Below are 19,620 nucleotides of genomic sequence, written 5' to 3' on the forward strand. Positions count from 1 at the left end.
AGTGACAGAAACTTCAAAGAAATGGCTTTTATAAGAAGATGAGGTAACTATCAAAGCAGCAAAGGAAAGTCAAAAACTTCCAAACCCTGTTCATGACCCTTTGGCACATTAGTCTAATAGGGCCATCTCTTGGAAGCAGTTCACAGCTGTTGCCTGGAATGCAACCATTATGCTCTGTTCCTACAAAGTTGGCTCTTCACAGGCCAAGAAGGAATCAAAGACAGCTGTTTATAAAATTACATTCTTTTGTAAAAATTCAAAAACCCTGAAGCGAAAAATTAAAAACACTATTTTAGATGAACCAGGAAGACCTGTATAATCCCAAACTATAATATACAAAGTATGAAGGCAGATCAAAGAGTGCTGAGAATTCACTTTATTCTGCTAAACTGGGTGGATGTGTGTGTGTGTGTGGGTGGGAAATAGCAAAGGGAAACCAATTCACCCTGAAAAATCCTTTATAAATCTCAGCCATTGGTGCCATCATGGAGGCAGAGGCTTGGCAAGGGTGATCCCACGTGCTGCTGAGCAACTAAGAAACACAACTACTGAGCCTACAACTACTGAGCCACAACTACCGAGCCTGTGCTCTCAAGCCTGTACTCCACAACAAGAGAAGCCATGGCAATGAGAAGCCCACGCACTGCAATGAAGAGTAGCCCCCCGCTAGATGCAACTAGAGAAAGCCCATGCGCAGCAACGAAGATGCAACATGGCCAAAACGAATAAAAAATAAAAAGAATTTGAAGAGCAATTTGGTCCCTCATCAGGTTCCCCACTCCCCCTGCTGCAACCCCCAGGAGTTCTGAGGTACAGGGCAGGGTGAGGTGCCAAACAAAATGCAATTAAGTATAACTAAGAGTGAGGCTTCGAGTTCCCAGAATGTCAGGAGGTGAGCCTCTATCATGCAAACGAGAAACTAAGAGAAAAGAGCTATAGATAGATCCTGATGTTTGGGCCCCCAACCTCCAGTTGACAAGCTTGCTGGAACCTTCAGTTGGCTTTTTAAAAAGTGCCTCACTCAAATCTGAACAGTCAAGGACTGGACATGCGGACATATGGGAGGCAAAGGCTAAAGTAAACAAAATAGGAACTCGGGAGCCATGTAAGGAACAAGTTACGAAGCAAGAAGAAAATGTTACCAAAAAGGAATAATCTTAGAACAAGAAAAGTGCTCATAAAGTAACGGAGCCAAAGTTTAAAAAATCGACTCAAGGGTTAGAATATGAAAAACAGCAAAGAGTAACAGCAAAGTAGATAATCAATTCAACAGTTCCAATATATGAAATAGAAGATCCAGAAATAAGAGAAAAATTGTAGGAACGAAATGAGCAGAGTAAAAAAAATCTAGAGGTTGAAGGACATGAGCTCCAAGATTATAAGGAATGCAAAAAAAAGGCACAGAAAGGATTAGGAATTAGAACCGCAAAACACTTCTCAACAGAAGTAAATCAAGAAAGAAGAAAGGCTGACCTCACACCCATTAGGACGGCCATCATAAAAAAAATAGAAAATAGTTAAGTGTTGACAAGGATGTGGAGAAACTGGAACCCTTGCGTGCTGTTGGTGGGAAGGTAAAGTGGTGCAGCTGCTGTGGAAAAGAGTGTAGTGGTTCCTCAAAAAACTAAAAAACAACTCATATATGATCCAGCAATTCCACTCCTGGGTATACACCCAAAATAACTGAAAGCAGGTTCTCGAAGAAATATTTGTCCACCCAGGTTCACAGCAGCATTATTCACAATAGCCAAAAAAGACAGAAGCAACTCAGGTGTCCATGACAGATGAACAGATAAACTAAATGGGATAGGTGCATATAATGGAATATTATTCAGTCTTAAAAAAGAAGGATATTCTGACACATGCCACAACATGGATGAAACTTGAGGGCATTATGCTAAGCGAAATTAGCCAGTCACAAAAGGACAAATACTCTATGATTCCACTTACATGATGAGGGACCTGGAACAAATTCAGAGAGACAGACAGTAAGTTGAATGGTGTTTGCTGGGAGCTGGGGGAGGGGGAGTTGTACACAGTTTTGGTTCTGCAGTATAAAAATGTCCTGGAGATGGATGGTAGCAATGGTTGTACAACAGTGTGGATGTATTTAATGCCACTTAACTGGACACTTGAAGATAGTTAAGGTGGTAAATTTTGTTACGTGTTGTTTGCCACAATTTTAAAAATAAATATTAAAAAAAAGAAAAAAGAGAGGGATCTAGGAAATAAGAACCCCAAGCCTGGAAAGTGGTAAGGAGCAGTGCTGGGAGGACAGCTCTGCAGGGGTCCCCGGGATCAATCAGTGCAGCCTGGAGCAGAGGGAAGATGCCAGGAAAGGGGGCTTTGAGAAACAGAACCTACAGGCCGGCCAGAGGGATTCAACTGTGAATTAGAGATGACTCAAGAAGGGGGAGGCTTTGGAATTTCCTGGCGGTCCAGTGGTTAAGACTCTGTGCTTCCACTGCAGGGGACGCAGGTTCCATCCCTGGTCTGGGAACTAAGAGTCATGCATACAACGTGGCCAAAAAAAAAAAAAAAAAAAAAAAAAGGAGTGGGGAGGCTTAAGGAATGGTATAAAAAGAATTAAGCTAGTGAAAAAAGAGGCCATTATGACCGAAGAGAAAACAGCTGTGTAAGAAAGGAATCAGTGAACGCCTTCCTTCCTGGCTCAGCAGTAAGCAGCCACACCATATAAGCACTGACACCAATTTAGTGAAAAGTGTGAAAAAACCAGGGTGGGCTAAACCTTTAACCTGATAGGAAGTCGGGAGATATGTCTAACTTCTTAAATCAGAAGACAACAGTATAAAAATCTTAAAGCAGGGCTTCCCTGGTGGCGCAGTGGTTGAGAGTCCGCCTGCCGATGCAGGGGACACGGGTTTGTGCTCCAGTCTGGGAGGATCCCACATGCCGCAGAGCGGCTGGGCCCCTGAGCCATGGCCGCTGAGCCTGTGCGTCCGGAGCCTGTGCTCCGCAACGGGAGAGGCCACAACAGTGAGAGGCCTGTGTACCGCAAAAAAAAAACCCCAAAAAACAAAAAAACTTAAAGCATGAAGTAAATTCCAGAAGAAACAGGAGAAAGAGTTAAAAATGGCTGCTCGGGGAGTTTGAGGAGGGTGCTGTCAGGGTACCTAGGGCTTGTTGCCGTAAGGCTTTTGACAGCATTTGATGTTGCTTTTAAACTCTGGACATAGATCACTTTAATTAAAAGCAGGTGATCAAAATGAAAGCCATCGGGGTCGGAGTCCCCGTACACACCTCGCCAGCAAAAAAGATGGTTCCTTGTATTTCCTCAGCAAGGATGTCGTAGGCCTCACCACTGCCCCCCGTCTTCACGAAGCTGTAGGCCATCTGGATCCAGGGGTCTGTGCTCCACCGGGTGACAAAATACTTCGTGGGATCTGGGACTTCCTGTGTCACGTAGAAGGAATTGGAAAACGGGATCAAGAAGGGACTTAGACTTGATGCGACCCAATGTATAAAATTACAGTTCTTCCTCCATCTAGAAAGTAAGTTAATCCCCGTAGCATTCTGAGACAGCAGTTCTCAGCATGACCCTCCAGCCCCCTTGCTGCTCTGCCCAGGCGCCGTCTCCGTGCATTTTCCTCTTTCGCTGCCCCACCTCTCTGACCTTCCCCAGCACACACACACCTCCTCGCTTTAACACTTTATCCTTCTGCCAGAGATGCTTTCTCCCACCTACCAGGGGCCATCACCAACAGCTAAGAGCCCAGGCATTCCCCTTCCCATCGCCTGAAACGCGCTGGACCAGGGGAGGAAAGGGACGGGCAGGGTCTTAGGACCTCTAACTGGAATTCTCAACAGGCTTCTCCACAAAGCAGCTACACAGGTTAGGTTTCACTCTACGTTTCAAATAATTTTCTAGGCTGACCTCTGCCAAGAGCCACCATGAAATAGATTTCTACGGAGCCTGTGTTAAGTTCCAAATAACTGATTTGAAAACAAATTTTTGAACAAAAGCCCCAAGCTAATAAGAACTACTGTGAGATAGAATCACATCATGTAAAATAAGCAATACCCTGAGGGCCCCCCTCTCTTGAATGTATGTAACATTTGAGGCATTTTCATTTCTTTGTACTTCTCCTCCTTTATTTGAAAAAGTTACATGTCACGCCATTTATACTCTCCAGAGATTGTGAGATTTAGTGAACTGGCAAATAGAAAGTACCGTGAGCTTCTTGGAGAAAAGGGAGAGAAGAGACTCGCTGCGGGATACAGAAAATTCTGGACAATGTCCCTTTGATTGGAAAACTGTCGTCAAAGCTTGCTAGGGTTTGGGTCAATACAGAATCTGTGGAAAATGCTGAGCCTTTTACCTCCTTAGGAAAGAATGGGGGTGTGCATGATGTGAGACAAAAGGGAGGAAGGCAATCATGTAAAAGGAATGGGGTACTATTATGGGCTGCACTGTGTCCCCCCAAAATTCAGATGATGAAACCCTAACCCCCAGTACCTCAGAACGTGACTGTACTTGAGATGCGGCCTTTGACGAGGTAATTAAGTCAAAATGGGATCATTAGTGTGGACCTTAATCCAGTGTGACAGGTGTCCTTCTAAGAAGAGAGGATTAGAACACAGACAAGAGACAGAGCCGCGCCCATGTGAGGACACGGGGAAGGCAGGCATCTGTGAGCCAAGGGGCGAGGCCTCAGGAGAAACCAACCCCTTGATCTGGCGACACCTTGATCTTGGACTTCTAGCCTCCAGAATTGTGAGAAAATAAATTCCTGTTGCTTGAACTACCCAGTTTGTGGCATTTTGTTATGGCGGCCTGAGCAAACTAATCCAGGTACTTAAGTGGCAAGCTGGATACTGAAAGAAATAAGAAGAATGTGGTCCACTGCCTTAAGCCCCTTCATTTCTGGTATTGATGGATTAGCTTTGGGTTCAAACCACTCCAAAGAGTGAAGTTAGCAGCAAGAGTGTCTTTCTCTCTCTCTTTTTGAACATCTTTATTGGAGTATAATTGCTTTACAATGTTGCATTAGTTTCTGCTGTATAACAAAGTGAATCAGCTGTACGCCTTACGTATATCCCCATATCCCCTCCCTCTTGCGTCTCCCTCCCTCCACCTCCCCATCCCACCCCTCTAGGTGGTCACAAAGCACCAAGCTGATCTCCCTGTGCTATGCGGCTAGTCTTTCTCTTTTCAAAGAGGGGTGTCTGACCTGCTCCTTGAAGAGCTCGCGCAGGGTGGCCATGCACTGCTGCAGCACCTGCTTGTCCTCCAGGCTCTTGACGGCCGCCACCGCCTCCCCCGCGATCACCGACATCAACACGCTGTGCTGCTTCTGGACACGTGACGGGAAAAGCACTTTACACTTTGGACTTCAGGCACCGAAGTCTCTAGACGCACAGTTCCAAACAGAGAAGGACCTCATTCTCACATCAAATGTCATCATTTCCTACTGTCCTGTAGCCTCCTTTCCATCACCCAGGCCACACAGACTTATTATTCATTTACGCATTTTATTGTTCCCTGCTGGAAAAACTCCGGAAGTCATGTGAATATCAAATTCTGGGTTCTCTTGGCTTTTCCCTTCTAAGAACTTGTTTTAGAATAAGTAGAAAGCCATTGAGAAAGGAAGTCTGCTGGTCAAATAATGGGAGAAAACCTTCTCAAACAGTAAGGACATTTTGCCCTTGGCTCCCACGTGGAACCTTTGAAGATAAAGTGTCTTGGAACAAAGAGGCAGAAGGAAAAACAACTGTGATTCTTTGGCAGGACATCACCACAACTGTCACTTGCAAAGCCCCAGGTATGTCCTCTCCTCGTCTTCTTTGCCCCACCAATCACATCTACCGACTCCCAGACCTGCCTTCACCTGCGCCAGGCATATCCCACCCCTAACCAGGGCTCCCTGGCAGACTCTTGGGGAGTACATTTCAAGTACCACTCGTTACTGTGCTGACACCAATTCTCCCTAAAAGGAATCCTTCCATCAGCCTGAAATAACACATTTCCACGGCAACAAATTCATTTCCCAGGGAGCAATATTAGTACTTTAAGAAAACATGGCAGATATTGGGGCACTTTTCCTACAGGATAATGTCCCATCCAAGTGTCCCTCCAGAATATAAACAGACATCTGGAGTGTCCACAATGTCCATTAGTTCCTGGGCTGGACACACGAGTAGTTACCAAACCAAATTCTAAACTGTAATAAGGGAATTCATACCACATTCCACCAATGATTTTACCTGGGGATCCATGTCATAGAACACGGCAAAAAGCCCTCGCTTGCTGGCACTAGGAGGAACGTGACCAAAAAAGTCAGCCCCTTGAACTTTACTGTCCCAAAATCTATAGGGAAATTGCAAGGCAATCTGGAAAGCGAGCAAGAGAAAGGTGGTTAACAGCTTCTTGAAATCAAAAGTACAGCAATCTCTAAGAAGCCACCTATAGCTCTTACATACTTCAATTAAAAAAAAAAAAGATGTTCAAAAAACTCAAACATTTCTAAATATTACCTTTCCATTCTCCTACCTCCTTTGTTCTCTGTGACCATCTGGCTTTTTATGCCATTCAGTCCTGTACTCCCACAGATAATGGTGGGAACCACTGACAACCTCTAGGCTAATCTGAAGATGCAGAGCATCCCTGAGACCTGCTCTTGAACCTTATGTCCATGAGATAAATTCTTACTAATCATAGGTCTGCCAGTATCTACTGTAGCGCTGAGAGATTCTGCTAAAGGAGCTTTTCAAGGCAAAGGAAGTATAAAACACTCTCGTCACTGGGGCTAATTAGTGCAGGGTAGACATGGAAAGCAGAAAAAAAAAAAAAGAATTGCTTATTTATACACCCAGTTCAAATTCTGAATAGCAAGAGTCATTCTCCTAAAATCAAAACCTGCAGACCTTAGCCAGCTCTCCTCTTTTTGTTTTGTTAATATCCTTTCATATTCTTCATGAACAATTACTCAAAGGAAAAGGAAATCTTCGAATTTGATTTGGATTCAAAAATTACCTGCTGCTTCCCAATATCAGACGTTAAGGAACCCCTGTCATCTGATACTCATCTCTCTAGTTCCGAGGCTTAAGTGATTCAGTTACCTTTTCAATGATGCCTGCACCTAAGCTGTTGATAGCCTTCATCTTCTTGTCTGACAACGGTGGATTAAACTGAAGGGAACCTTTCTGCAGTAAGGCCAGGGGCACAGTGACTAACACCTGAGGGAAATAATGAACAGTTAACATACAAACAGCAACTGAATCTAATACTCAGTGGGTTCATTTCCAGGAAAATCTTCATGCCTCAAGAACTGCCCCCCCTGCCTTTTATTGCCAGTCATGAGATTATCAACATCCTATGTTGTTACACTGGTAAGAAGAATAACGGCCATGTACAGTTGTGCAGGCTGTTCACTGCACAAGAGCGGACTGGCTGAGCAGAAGCAACATTCATATGGAGGAATCTGCATTAAGGTTTTGATGCATTAATAACCCTGGGTAAGAAGAGTCAGCAGATCTCAACCCTGAAAAGCAATGCTGTAAGAGGAAATAGCCCTAAATACAGAGTCAGGAGAACCAGATTTTGTGTATCATTCCTGACACTTTCTAATGCGTGGCCAAGGTAATACCTGCCCTACTAACCTTAAAGGATTGGGGACATGCTTAAAACTAAAACTCTTACAATATACATCAGTATGCTTCATAAATGGTAAAGCACATCACAAACATTAGGGATTATTATAATCATGTAAAGCCACATACCTTTTTTTTTTTTAAAGGAGGAAACAATTTATTGCAGGTTTTCAACTAGTTTACAGAATCATTTAGAGCCTCCAAGAACAACTCACAAAACCAGACCATCAAAGAGAGCTGCTGTCTCTCCATACAATCAAGAAATTTCTGGTGAACTATCTGCTGAACAATCATCGACAGGAAGACACTGGAACTCACCAAAAAGGACACCCCACACCCAAAGACAGAGGAGAAGCTGCAGTGAGACGGTAGGAGGGGCGCAATCACAATAAAATCAAATCCCATAACTGCTGGGAGGGTGACGCACAGACTGGAGAGCACTTACACCACAGAAGGCCACCCACTGGAGCGAAGGTTCTGAGCCCCACGTCAGGCTTCCCAACCTGGGGGTCCAGCGATGCAAGGAGGAATTTCTAGAGAATCAGACTTTGAGGGCTAGCGGGATTTGACTGCAGGACTCCAACAGGACTGGGGGAAACAGAGACTCCACTCTTGGGGGGCACACAAAGTAGTGTGTGCATCGGGACCCAGGGGAAGGAGCAGTGACCCCATAGGAGACTGAACCAGACCTACCTGCTAGTGTTGGAGGGTCTCCTGCAGAGGCGGGGGGTGGCTGTGGCTCACCGTGAGGACAAGGACACTGGCAGTGGAAGTTCTGGGAAGTACTCCTTGGCGTTTGAGTCCTCCCAGAGTCCACCATTAGCCCCACCAAAGAGCCGGGTAGGCTCCAGTGCTGGGTTGCCTCAAGCCAAACAACCAACAGGGAGGGAACCCAGCCCCACCCATCAGCAGACAAGAGGATTAAAGTTTTACTGAGCTCTGCTCACCAGAGCAACACCCAGCTCTACCCATCACCAGTCCCTCCCATCAGGAAGCTTGCACAAGCCTCTTAGATAGCCTCATCCACCATAGGGCGGACAGCAGAAGCAAGAACTATAATTCTACAGACTGTGGAACAAAAAACACATTCACAGACAGATAGACAAGATGAAAAGGCAGAGGGCTATGTACCAGATGAAGGAAAAAGATAAAACCCCAGAAAAACAACTAAGTGAAGTGGAGATAGGCAACCTTCCAGAAAAAGAATTCAGAATAATGATAGTGAAGATGATCCAGGACCTCAGAAAAAGAATGGAGGCAAAGATCGAGAAGATGCAAGAAATGTTTAACAAAGACCTAGAAGAATTAAAGAACAAACAGAGATGACCAATACAATAATTGAAATGAAAAATACACTAGAAGGAATCAATAGCAGCATAACTGAGGCAGAAGAACAGAGAAGTGTCCTGGAAGACAGAATGGTGGAATAAACAGCCATGGAACAGAATATAGAAAGAGAATGAAAAGAAATGAAGACAGCCTAACAGACCTCTGGGACAACGTTAAATGCAACAACATTCACATTATAGGGGTGCCAGAAGGAGAAGAGAGAGAGAAAGGACCCAAGAAAATATTTGCAGAGATTATAGTCAAAAATTTCCCTAACATGGGAAAGGAAATAGCCACCCAAGTCCAGGAAGCACAGAGAGTCCTAGGCAGGATAAACCCAAGGAGAAACATGCCGAGACACATAGTAATCAAACTGACAAAAATTAAAGACACAGAAAAATTACTGAAAGCAACAAGGGAAAAATGACAACATACAAGGGAACTCCCATAAGGTTAACAGCTGATTTCTCAGCAGAAACTACAAGCCAGAAGGGAGTGCCATGATATATTTAAAGTGATGAAAAGGAAGAACCTACAACCAAGATTACTCCACCTGGCAAGGATCTCATTCAGATTTGACGGAGAAATCAAAAGCTTTACAGACAAGCAAAAGCTAAGAGAATTCAGCACCACCAAACCAGCCCTACAACAAATGCTAAAGGAACTTCTCTAAGTGGGAAACACAAGAGAAGGAAAGGACCTACAAAAACAAACCCAAAACAATTAAGAAAACGGTAATAGGAACATACATATCGATAATTACCTTAAATGTGAGTGGATTAAATGCTCCAACCAAAAGACACAGGCTTGCTGCATGGATACAAAAACAAGACCTATATATATGCTGTCTACAAGAGACCCACTTCAGACCTAGGGACACATACAGACTGAAAGTGAGAGGATGGAAAAAGAATTCCATGCAAATGGAAATCAAAAGAAAGCTGGAGTAGCAATTCTCATATCAGACAAAATAGACTTTAAAATAAAGGCTATTACAAGAGACAAAGAAGGACACTACATAATGATCAAGGGAACTATCCAAGAAGAAGATATAACACCTGTAAATATTTATGCACCCACCATAGGAGCATCTCAATACATAAGGCAACTGCTGACAGCTATAAAAGAGGAAATCGACAGTAACACAATAACAGTGGGGGACTTTAACACCTCACTTACACCAATGGACAGGTCATCAGGACAGAAAATTAATAAGGAAACACAAGTTTTATTTTATTTTATTTTATTTATTTATTTATTTTTGTGATACGCAGGCCTCTCACTGGTGTGGCCTCTCCCACAGGCTCCGGACGTGCAGGCTCAGCGGCCATGGCTCATGGACCCAGCCGCTCCACGGCATGTGGGATCTTCCCAGACCGGGGCACGAACCCATGTCCCCTGCATTGGCAGGCAGACTCTCAACCACTGCGCCACCAGGGAAGCCAAGGAAACACAAGTTTTAAATGACACAATAGACCACATAGATTTAATTGATATTTATAGGACATTCCACCTCAAAACAGATTACACTTTCTTCTCAAATGCACATGGAACATTCTCCAGGATAGATCATATCCTGGGTCACAAATCAAGCCTCGGTAAATTTAAGAAAATTGAAATCATATCAAGCAACTTTTCCAACCACAACGCCATGAGATTAGAAGTCAATTACAGGGAGAAAAATGTAAAAAACACAACACATGGAGGTTAAACAATATGTTACTAAATAACCAAGAGATCACTGAAGAAATCAAAGAGGAAATCAAAAAATACCTAGAGAAAAATGACAACGAAAACACGATGATCCAAAACCTATGGGATGCAGCAAAAGCAGTTCTAAGAGGGAAGTTTATAGCAATACAATCCTACCTCAAGAAACAAGAAACATCTCAAATAAACAACCTAACCTTACACCTAAAGGAGCTAAAGGAGAACAAACAAAACCCAAAGTTAGTAGAAGGAAAGAAATCATAAAGATCAGATAGAGATAAATGAAATAGAAACGAAGAAAACAATAGCAAAGATCAATAAAACTAAAAGCTAGTTCTTTGAGAAGATAAGCAAAATTGATAAACCTTTAGCCAGACTCATCAAGAAAAAGAGGGAGAGGACTCAAATCAATAAAATTAGAAATGGAAAAGGAGACATTACAACAGACACCACAGAAATACAAAGCATCATAAGAGACTACTACAAGCAACTCTATGCCAATAAAATGGGTAACCCGGAAGAAATGGACAAATTCTTAGGAAGGTATAACCTTCCAAGACTGCACCAGAAAGAAACAGAAAATATGAACAGACCAATCGCAAGCACTGAAACTGAAACTATGATTAAAAACCTTCAAACAAACAAAAGTCCGGGGCCAGATGGCTTCAAAGGTGAATTCTATCAAACATTTTGAGAAGTGCTAACACCCATCCTTCTCAAACTCTTTCCAAAAGATTGCAGAGGAAGGAACACTTCCAAACTCATTCTATGAGGCCACCATCACCCTGATACCAAAACCAGACAAAGATACTACAAAAAAAGAAAATTACAGACCAATATCACTGATGAATATAGACGCAAAAATCCTCAACAAAATACTAGCAAACAGAATCCAACAACACATTAAAAGGATCATACACCATGATCAAGTGGGATTTATCCCAAGGATGCAAGGATTCTTCAGTATACGCAAATCAATCAATGTGATACACCATATTAACAAACTGAAGAATAAAAACCATATGATCATCTCCATAGATGCAGAAAAAGCTTCTGACAAAATTCAACATCCATTTATGATAAAAACTCTCCAGAAAGTGGGCATAGAGGGAACCTACCTCAACATAATAAAGGCCATATATAACAAACCCACAGCAAACATCATTCTCAATGGTGAAAAACTGAAAGCATTTCCTCTAAGATCAGGAACAAGACAAGGATGTCCACTCTCATCACTATTATTCAACATAGTTTTGGAAGTGCTAGCCATGGCAATCAGAGAAAAAAAAAGAAGTAAAAGGAATACAAATTGGACAAGAAGAAGTAAACCTGTCACTGTTTGCAGATGACATAATCCTATACATAGAGAATCCTAAAGATGCTCCCAGAAAACTACTAGAGCTAATCAATGAATTTGGTAGAGTAGCAGGATACAAAATTAATGCACAGAAATCTCTTGCATTTCTATACACTAATGATGAAAAATCTGAAAGAGAAATTAAGGAAATACTCCCATTTACCATTGCAACAACAAGAATAAAATACCTAGGAATAAACCTACATAAGGTGGTAAAAGACCTATACTCAGAAAACTATACCACTGATGAAAGAAATCAAAGATGACACAAACAGATGGAGAGATATACCATGTTCTTGGATTGGAAGAATCAATATTGTGAAAATGACTATACTACCCAAAGTAATCTACAGCGTCAACGCAATCCCTATCAAATTACCAGTGGCATTTATTACAGAGCTAAAACAAAAAATCTTAAAATTTGTAGGAGACACAAAAGACTCCGAATAGCCAAAGCAGTCTTGAGGGAAAAAAACACAGCTGGAGGAATCAGACTCCTTGACTTCACACTATACTATAAAGCTACAGTAATCAAGACCATATGGTACTGGCACAAAAACAGAAATATAGAATGGAATGGAACAGGATAGAAAGCCCAGAGATAAACCCACGCACCTATGGTCGACTAATCTATGACAAAGTAGGCAAGGATATACAGTGGAAAAAAGACAGTCTCTTCAATAAGTGGCGCTGGGAAAACTGGACAGCTACATGTAAAAGAATGAAATTAGAACACTCCCTAACACGATACACAAAAATAAACTCAAAATGGATTAAAGACCTAAATGTAAGACCAGACACTATAAAACTCTCAGAGGAAAACATAGGAAGAACACTCTTTGACATAAATCACAGCAAGATCTTTTTTGATCCACCTCCTGGAGTAATGGAAATAAAAACAAAAATAAACATATGGGACCTAATGAAACTTAAAAGCTTTTGCACAGCAAAGGAAACTATAAACAAGAAGAAAAGACAACCCTCAAAATGGGAGAAAATATTTGCAAATGAATTAACGGACAAAGGATTAATCTCCAAAATATATAAACAGCTCATACAGCTCAATGTTAAAAAAACAGATAGCCCAATCAGAAAATGGGCAGAAGACCTAAATAGACATTTCTCCAAAGAAGACATACAGATGGCCAAGAAGCACATGAAAAGCTGCTCATCATCATTAATTATTAGAGAAATGCAAATCAAAACTACAATGAGGTATCACCTCACACCAGTTAGTATGGGCATCATCAGAAAATCTACAAACAACAAATGCTGGAGAGGGTGTGGAGAAAAGGGAACCCTCTTGCACTGTTGGTGGGAATGTAAATTGATACAGCCACTATGGAGAACAGTATGGAGGTTCCTTAAAAAACTAAAAGTAGAATTACCATATGACCCAGCAATCCCACTACTGGGCATATACCCTGAGAAAACCATAATTCAAAAAGAGTCATGTACCACAATGTTCGTTGCAGCTCTATTTACAATAGCCAGTTCATGGAAGCAACCTAAATGCCCATCGACAGATGAATGGATAAAGATGTGGCACATATATACAATGGAATATTACTCAGCCATAAAAAGAAATGAAATTGGATCATTTGTGGAGACGTGGATGGACTTAGAGAATGTTCTACAGAGTGAAGTAAGTCAGAAAGAGAAAAACAAATAAAGAAAAAGAAAAAGAAATTTCTGGCTCCAGAACCGTGTTACCACTGTCACAATCAGGAGCCATTACTACGGCTACCAGCTCCAGAAACATGTCACTTATCGAACAACCTGCACCAGCAAAAGGGATACCTCATGCCCTGGCTCTTGACTCCCAGGTAGTAAATGAGTGGATCCTGGGACCTCTAATGTTCCAGCTGTGGAAGAACCCAACACCTAGAACATTTTGCCTGGCAGCAAAGGCAGCAGAAGTGAAGCAAAAGCCATACCACACCTCCCAAGTCTCATGCGAGTACATCTGACTGGCTGGACCCAATTCATATTTAGACCCTCGGCTGCAAGGGAGACTGGGAAATGTGTGTGTGTGTACTTTCCATCATCTGTAGTACAGGATAACACAGTTGGATAAGAAAGGAGCTGAACACCAAGGACCATATCGACTGCTACCCTCATCAAAGATGTAGTCTATTGAAACCCCAACTCCAGGATCACAGGAAGTTCAGAGCTCTTCCTGTGATTTTGTCACTATTTTCTGCCACGTGAAAATTTTATAAAATATAAAACATGTTCTCTCTCCTCAATGTGGTTATAGATAATAGCCACCATGCAACAAAAAGAAAAAAAGGAACAATTGCCCTCTTGGGTATATAAGACTATAAGTAAATAAGATCTAGATGTTTTCTTAATGACAAAAAACAAAAAAGCTTTCAGAAACACACAAACTCAGGTAAACAAATAGGCAAAAGATATAAACATACCCTGGTAAGGAACTAATGCTAGGTCTCAGTGGAAGCAGCCTAGACTGAATTACAGTTTGTTAAGTGTTTATCGGTGTATGCTGTTGGGTTGGAGATCTTTCACTTATAAGCTGGGGAAGCTTTCAATTGAAACTCTGTGATTTGTGCTGACTACTAAAAATAAACATATTTGCTTTTCTCATTTCAGAGCAGGCTTTGAATCACAGCCTGAAACTATGTTCTAATTATTCTAAAGAGCCAGAATACAAAGAAAGCAAGCAAATATGCCTGGTCAGGGTCAGGCAGAGGGTGACCCAGCAGGGTAAGCACACCTAGCATGTTGTCCTGGATGCAAAGTCACAAAATGCCAGAGGTTGGGCCATCAGCCGACTTCCAATTTTATAAGGTGATATTAAAAAAATTTTTTTACCACCAGGAAGAATGTTAGATATTAGCCTGATTCTCACCTGGGGACTCACAGATAAGAACACTGTTGCCCAGTGGTTCTTAACTCTGGTCGCATGTTGGAATCACTTGGGAAGCTTTAAAAACACGACCAGACAATTCAGCAAGAATCTCTGCAGGGTGGGGCTTGGCAAGCTTTCTTTTTAAGCACCTCCCAGGTGACTGTAAGGTGCAGCCAGGATTGAGAACTACTGCTACTCCAAAGTCTATATGACCAATACTCACTATCCAGCTAGTAAATGGCAGGAATAATATGAGGAACCATCCCCCTGGGCTCATACACTCTACCCCGTCTTTCCCATTTGACATGCAGTCCTTCATTTCTGTATGAATATCAAGGACTGTGAAATGTTTTTTTAGCTAGCTGAAAAGCATAAAACACAGCTAGTTTAGGAACTTATGATGGTTCATCAATTACACTTTTTGGTAATCACTTCAGACATAACTAAATTTAAATAAATCTATGGGTTTTATTAATCCCCCTCCACCCCCAACACTTTATTTCCCAACACTACAGAAATCTCAGTGTGATTTCATATATTACATTACAGCACCTTTCACTGTCCGCCTACTAAAGCTGTTTACAAAAAATTCAAATGATATAAAAGTACTTCTGCCACTTTCAAGATAAAAATGCAGAGTGTTCTTGATCTGATTTAAAAAAAAGTTTCCATGGTACAAAAACAAAAAACACCACCAACTTGGAAACCACTGAATTACACAAACTAAAACAGGTTTTTAAAATGCAGGACTTCTCAGAGCCTTTAATGTGCTCTTATTTAACCCTAAACTTAGACTGTAGCATATAATACTTTACAAACTAATTTGGCCAAGTTTTCTTCTCTTGTCAACTCTCAGAACTAATGTACCATAGAACCCACTCTGAGAAACACTATTCAGAATTCCATCTGCCATGAATCTATATAGTGTTTGAATAATTAAATCTGATTTGCATATCCATACACAACAAGTAGAGATACAGAGCTCTCCAGAAATCGAACAAGGCTCTGGGCAGATTGCCAAAGGCAAACTGCTTGGTAGAAAACACTGGTCTCCCTTACTCCCAGGCCCCTGGTAGCACCTAGTGGAATCACAGCACTTACCTTTTGTGCTGTACACTCTGTCCCATCTGTAGTGGTAACTTGCACTTCATCTCCAGAATAATCAATACTCTTTACCTGCTCAAGAAAAGCAGTTATGAAAAACATAATGAGGGATGGAACCATATGATCCAGGATCCTTTCCAATTCTCTTATTATGGGAGTTTACATTTCCAAGGCTATGGGGAATCACTTCCTGGCATTCAAAGAACTAAACAACAGGTATTGCAACTTCAGGGAACTCTCACTCAGCCCCTTGATTATTAATGAAAATGCATCTCAGCCACTATTGTTTCCAAACAGCAGCAGCTACCTCATCAACAAGGGTAATGTGACTGATCATAGTATCAAAAGTATTTGCAGACACTGGCTGAACATCAAAGCAGGCACCTGTCTCCTGTGTAATCCACATGCCCCGAACTTCACATTCTCCAAACACCACCAAACCAGAGCCTCCCACCACTGTGGATACTCACTGGAGATCTGAGCCGAATGTCCAGTCCCTCTGCCAGTTTTTCCAAGATGACAGAGTATCCGGGAGTGAGGAGGGTGTGGTCACCGGCAAACTGGGCAAAGAATTCATTGTGGTCCCAGGAGCGAGCAGACACCTGGGAAACATCAGGAGAGGTTGGGAAACAAGAGGTGGTGTAAACCCTGGAGCCTGCACCTGAGGGACAAAAACAGGAGCCCCAGGGTGGGAAAGGCCACCTCAGGCCAGAGGGCAGAGGGCAAAACAGAAAGGTCGGGGGTGGGGGTGGGGGGCGTGAATAGATAAACCCAGGTGGATACTGCTGCCAGGGAAAGGAGATCTCTCAATAAAGCACAGGAAAGCTTATTTTAGAACAAAAGGTAGACAAGATTTGGGCATGGGTACCACTCCCTGATAAAAATGAAAGGTGTATTATATATCAACAACCCTGGATAAGGAGAATTCCATGAGAGGAGAATTGCATTCAATCAACTCCATATATAAACATGCCACCTAGATGCCTTCAACATGGAAATTCCACAGACACTGAAATGCAGCATGATTTTGGAAAAGTGTGATTCCGATTGCAAAGAATCATCAAATGGAAACATGAATTGTTGTCCCTGCCCGCCCCACCAAAGAGGATTATTAAGTGAGGGGTCATCCACAGAACCGCTATTCAATGTACAGCATATCCAAGTATCGCGATCACAGTTGGTGACATGAATTAGGCAAGTTTAAATTTATTTTAGCAAGATGAACAGATCCTAATTGCAAAGATGCTCTATTCTGGTTTCTTAGGAGCAGTGTTTTCAGCCCACAGTTGCACAGAAATGGCTCGAGGGCCCCCAAGGAGGGCAAGGGGAAGGCAAGGACACTGGCTCTTGCCGCCTCCCTGACTCAGCCCAGCAGCCCTCCTGTATTCAGGTTTACGGACTGGGTGTCTTCACAGGTATGATTTGAAGACAGGTTTCTCTTGCTTTAAAAAATTTTTTTTTCAAAACCACTGTGGGTTTCATATACTCTAAAGTCCTGGTGTTTGATCTTTTAAGCAGCAGACCCATTGTTCCCCGTTTATCCAGACCATCCCAGGCTAAATATCTCAATATATAAAACACACACATACACAGAAACAAGCGTCTTCAAAGCCCACCTGATGGAGGTTGCTGCCACAGGCATATTCCAGGTTACTGAGATGGAACTGAAGGACTTCCTCCTCCAGCTCACTGAACTGGATTCCAGACTCGTTAATAAAGGCTTTGTAGATCTCCTCTATCTTTTCTGCAATGGGAATGGAGCAAAGCAGAAAAAAAACTTTAACATTATTCTCTAATTCCTTATCTTTTGCGTTCCACCTCCTTCAACCTGCAAGGCCCCAAACTTTTGAAGACCTTTCCCAGGTAAACTCAGGGAGAAAGAGCATCTGTCTTGATAAGGTTGGTTTCTCTCAGGAAGTAAAAGCTTATCTTAATAGGGAACAAAACTATGCACGTTCTATGTCTTCAACCATGTTTCATTTCTGCTTAGTTGAGAAACTATTTCTTCTTTTGCTCAAGATAAAGGAATAGTAACCCTTGCACATATAAAGACAGAGAGAGGATTCCCACTCCCTTTCTGGTCCTATTGCCATCACCTTAAAGTCAAGTTCTTGTAACAGCTCACCTCAACTAAGAGACCTATCATAGACTGACTACTGGCTATCTTCTCTCCCAAACATTCCAAATATTCCATCATGGACTTTCATCATGCCAACCCTCTGGCTCAACACCTTTAATTACTGGTTCTCCATTGCCTATGTAATAAATTCCAAAAACCACAGCCTGACAGTGTTAGCACATTTTTAGCCTTTCCAAAGACAGCGAACACCACCTGTCCACTCACAGGCTCTGCTGCACTGCTGCTCAATCTTTTCCTGGTAAATGCCAACCCTGCAAAGTCTGCTACTACCACGCCCCTCCCTGGAATGCCCTCCCCACCCCAGTCCCATCCATCCTTTACAGACCGGCATCGCCTGGTCACTACCAGCCTCAGGAATCGCTCCTTGGTTATCAACCCCCAGCACTTATCTATCCCATTCACCCGGAACTTTCAACTACATATACACCGCCCCCTGACATCGTTCCAATGATTGGCTTAGATTCCTTTTTTGGGGGGTGGGGGAAAGCTTGTGCCTGACAAAGTAGAAGAATCTTAGCACAGGTTACTTCTTTACTACCTTCCCAGTGGTGACAACCACCCAACAGATACAACTCAGTCTCAAAGCTTCTATAAAGTGCTGTGCACGTGCTTTTGACTAGAAACAGAACTGAGCATCAGTTAACTTTCCTTTTTTTGACAACTCAAGGTTCTCATTAAAATGTTCCATTCTTATGTTAGACTGTAGTATGGGGATGTCTGTGGCACCTCTGTGCTAGGCTTTTGCCCCTAGACCACTGGGCTTTTTTCCACTTTTAATACCTTTTTGTAGCAATCCCATTCCTGCCTCCTGCTAGGTAGGTTCTATTTTCCTCTAGGTTTTGTAGAGGTGTGGGAAGAACCAAGACTGCTAGAACAGTATAAACAGACTGAGAGAAGCCTTAGTGTGATCTCTACGTAAATAACATTTAAAAGCTTTAGTATATTTGCTTTGTGAAATTCACTCTAGCTTCTTAGTATTTATATTTCTGTCTTTTCAGCTAAATGCTAATAAGGTGAGAGCTCAGACAGCTGAGACAGGGCTAGGCAGGCTCTAATTGTAACCTCATGGAGAGATGCACACACTATTATTAAAGCTTTTCCAAAAATATACTAATGGGATGAAACAACTACTTACACAGTAAGTGTTGCTGATCCTCCCTTAATAACTTGTTTTAAGTAAAGCCAAGACAAAGCAATATTATTAACTTTTGTATTTGGTGGCCCTGAAAGAATCGTAAAGAAAAACCCCACCCAGCGACTATCACCCATGGGCAAAAACACTAATCAGATTCTGACAACATAATGTAAGTCCGCCTAGTCGCTGTCTTCATTTCCAGAAAATTCAACAACTCACCACTTGGTCTGGACACCACATTTGGTTAAATGTTCCCTGTCAACCCCAGTAAGTTTCTAAAAATGTTCTGTTACGGTTTGTCAGTCAACACTTACTAAGGGCGATTAGAATGTGGGTTGGTCTCAGAGGCGAAGAATTGAGGT

General features: G+C 42.2%; 1 protein-coding gene across 8 annotated transcripts in view; it reads right to left on the reverse strand.

The window, feature by feature from the left end:
* The window catches only part of KDM1B (lysine demethylase 1B), a 55,314-nt gene that overhangs the window by 2,938 nt on the left and 32,756 nt on the right, over positions 1–19,620 (reverse strand). For 7 of the 8 annotated variants that reach the window (XM_024756729.1, XM_024756733.1, XM_024756728.1 and 4 more), the window contains 7 exons: positions 17,600–17,727; positions 16,454–16,585; positions 15,981–16,055; positions 7,081–7,197; positions 6,226–6,351; positions 5,193–5,315; positions 3,262–3,414 (listed from right to left, as the gene is read on the reverse strand). In XM_024756729.1, the coding sequence (XP_024612497.1) occupies positions 3,262–3,414; positions 5,193–5,315; positions 6,226–6,351; positions 7,081–7,197; positions 15,981–16,055; positions 16,454–16,585; positions 17,600–17,727 (854 nt within the window). The remainder of the gene's footprint in view (positions 1–3,261; positions 3,415–5,192; positions 5,316–6,225; positions 6,352–7,080; positions 7,198–15,980; positions 16,056–16,453; positions 16,586–17,599; positions 17,728–19,620) is intronic. The other variant, XM_024756734.1, reaches the window with a different exon arrangement.

This window comes from Neophocaena asiaeorientalis, unplaced genomic scaffold (genome assembly GCF_003031525.2).
Source record: "Neophocaena asiaeorientalis asiaeorientalis breed wild unplaced genomic scaffold, Neophocaena_asiaeorientalis_V1.1 scaffold627, whole genome shotgun sequence".
NCBI lineage: Eukaryota > Metazoa > Chordata > Mammalia > Artiodactyla > Phocoenidae > Neophocaena > Neophocaena asiaeorientalis.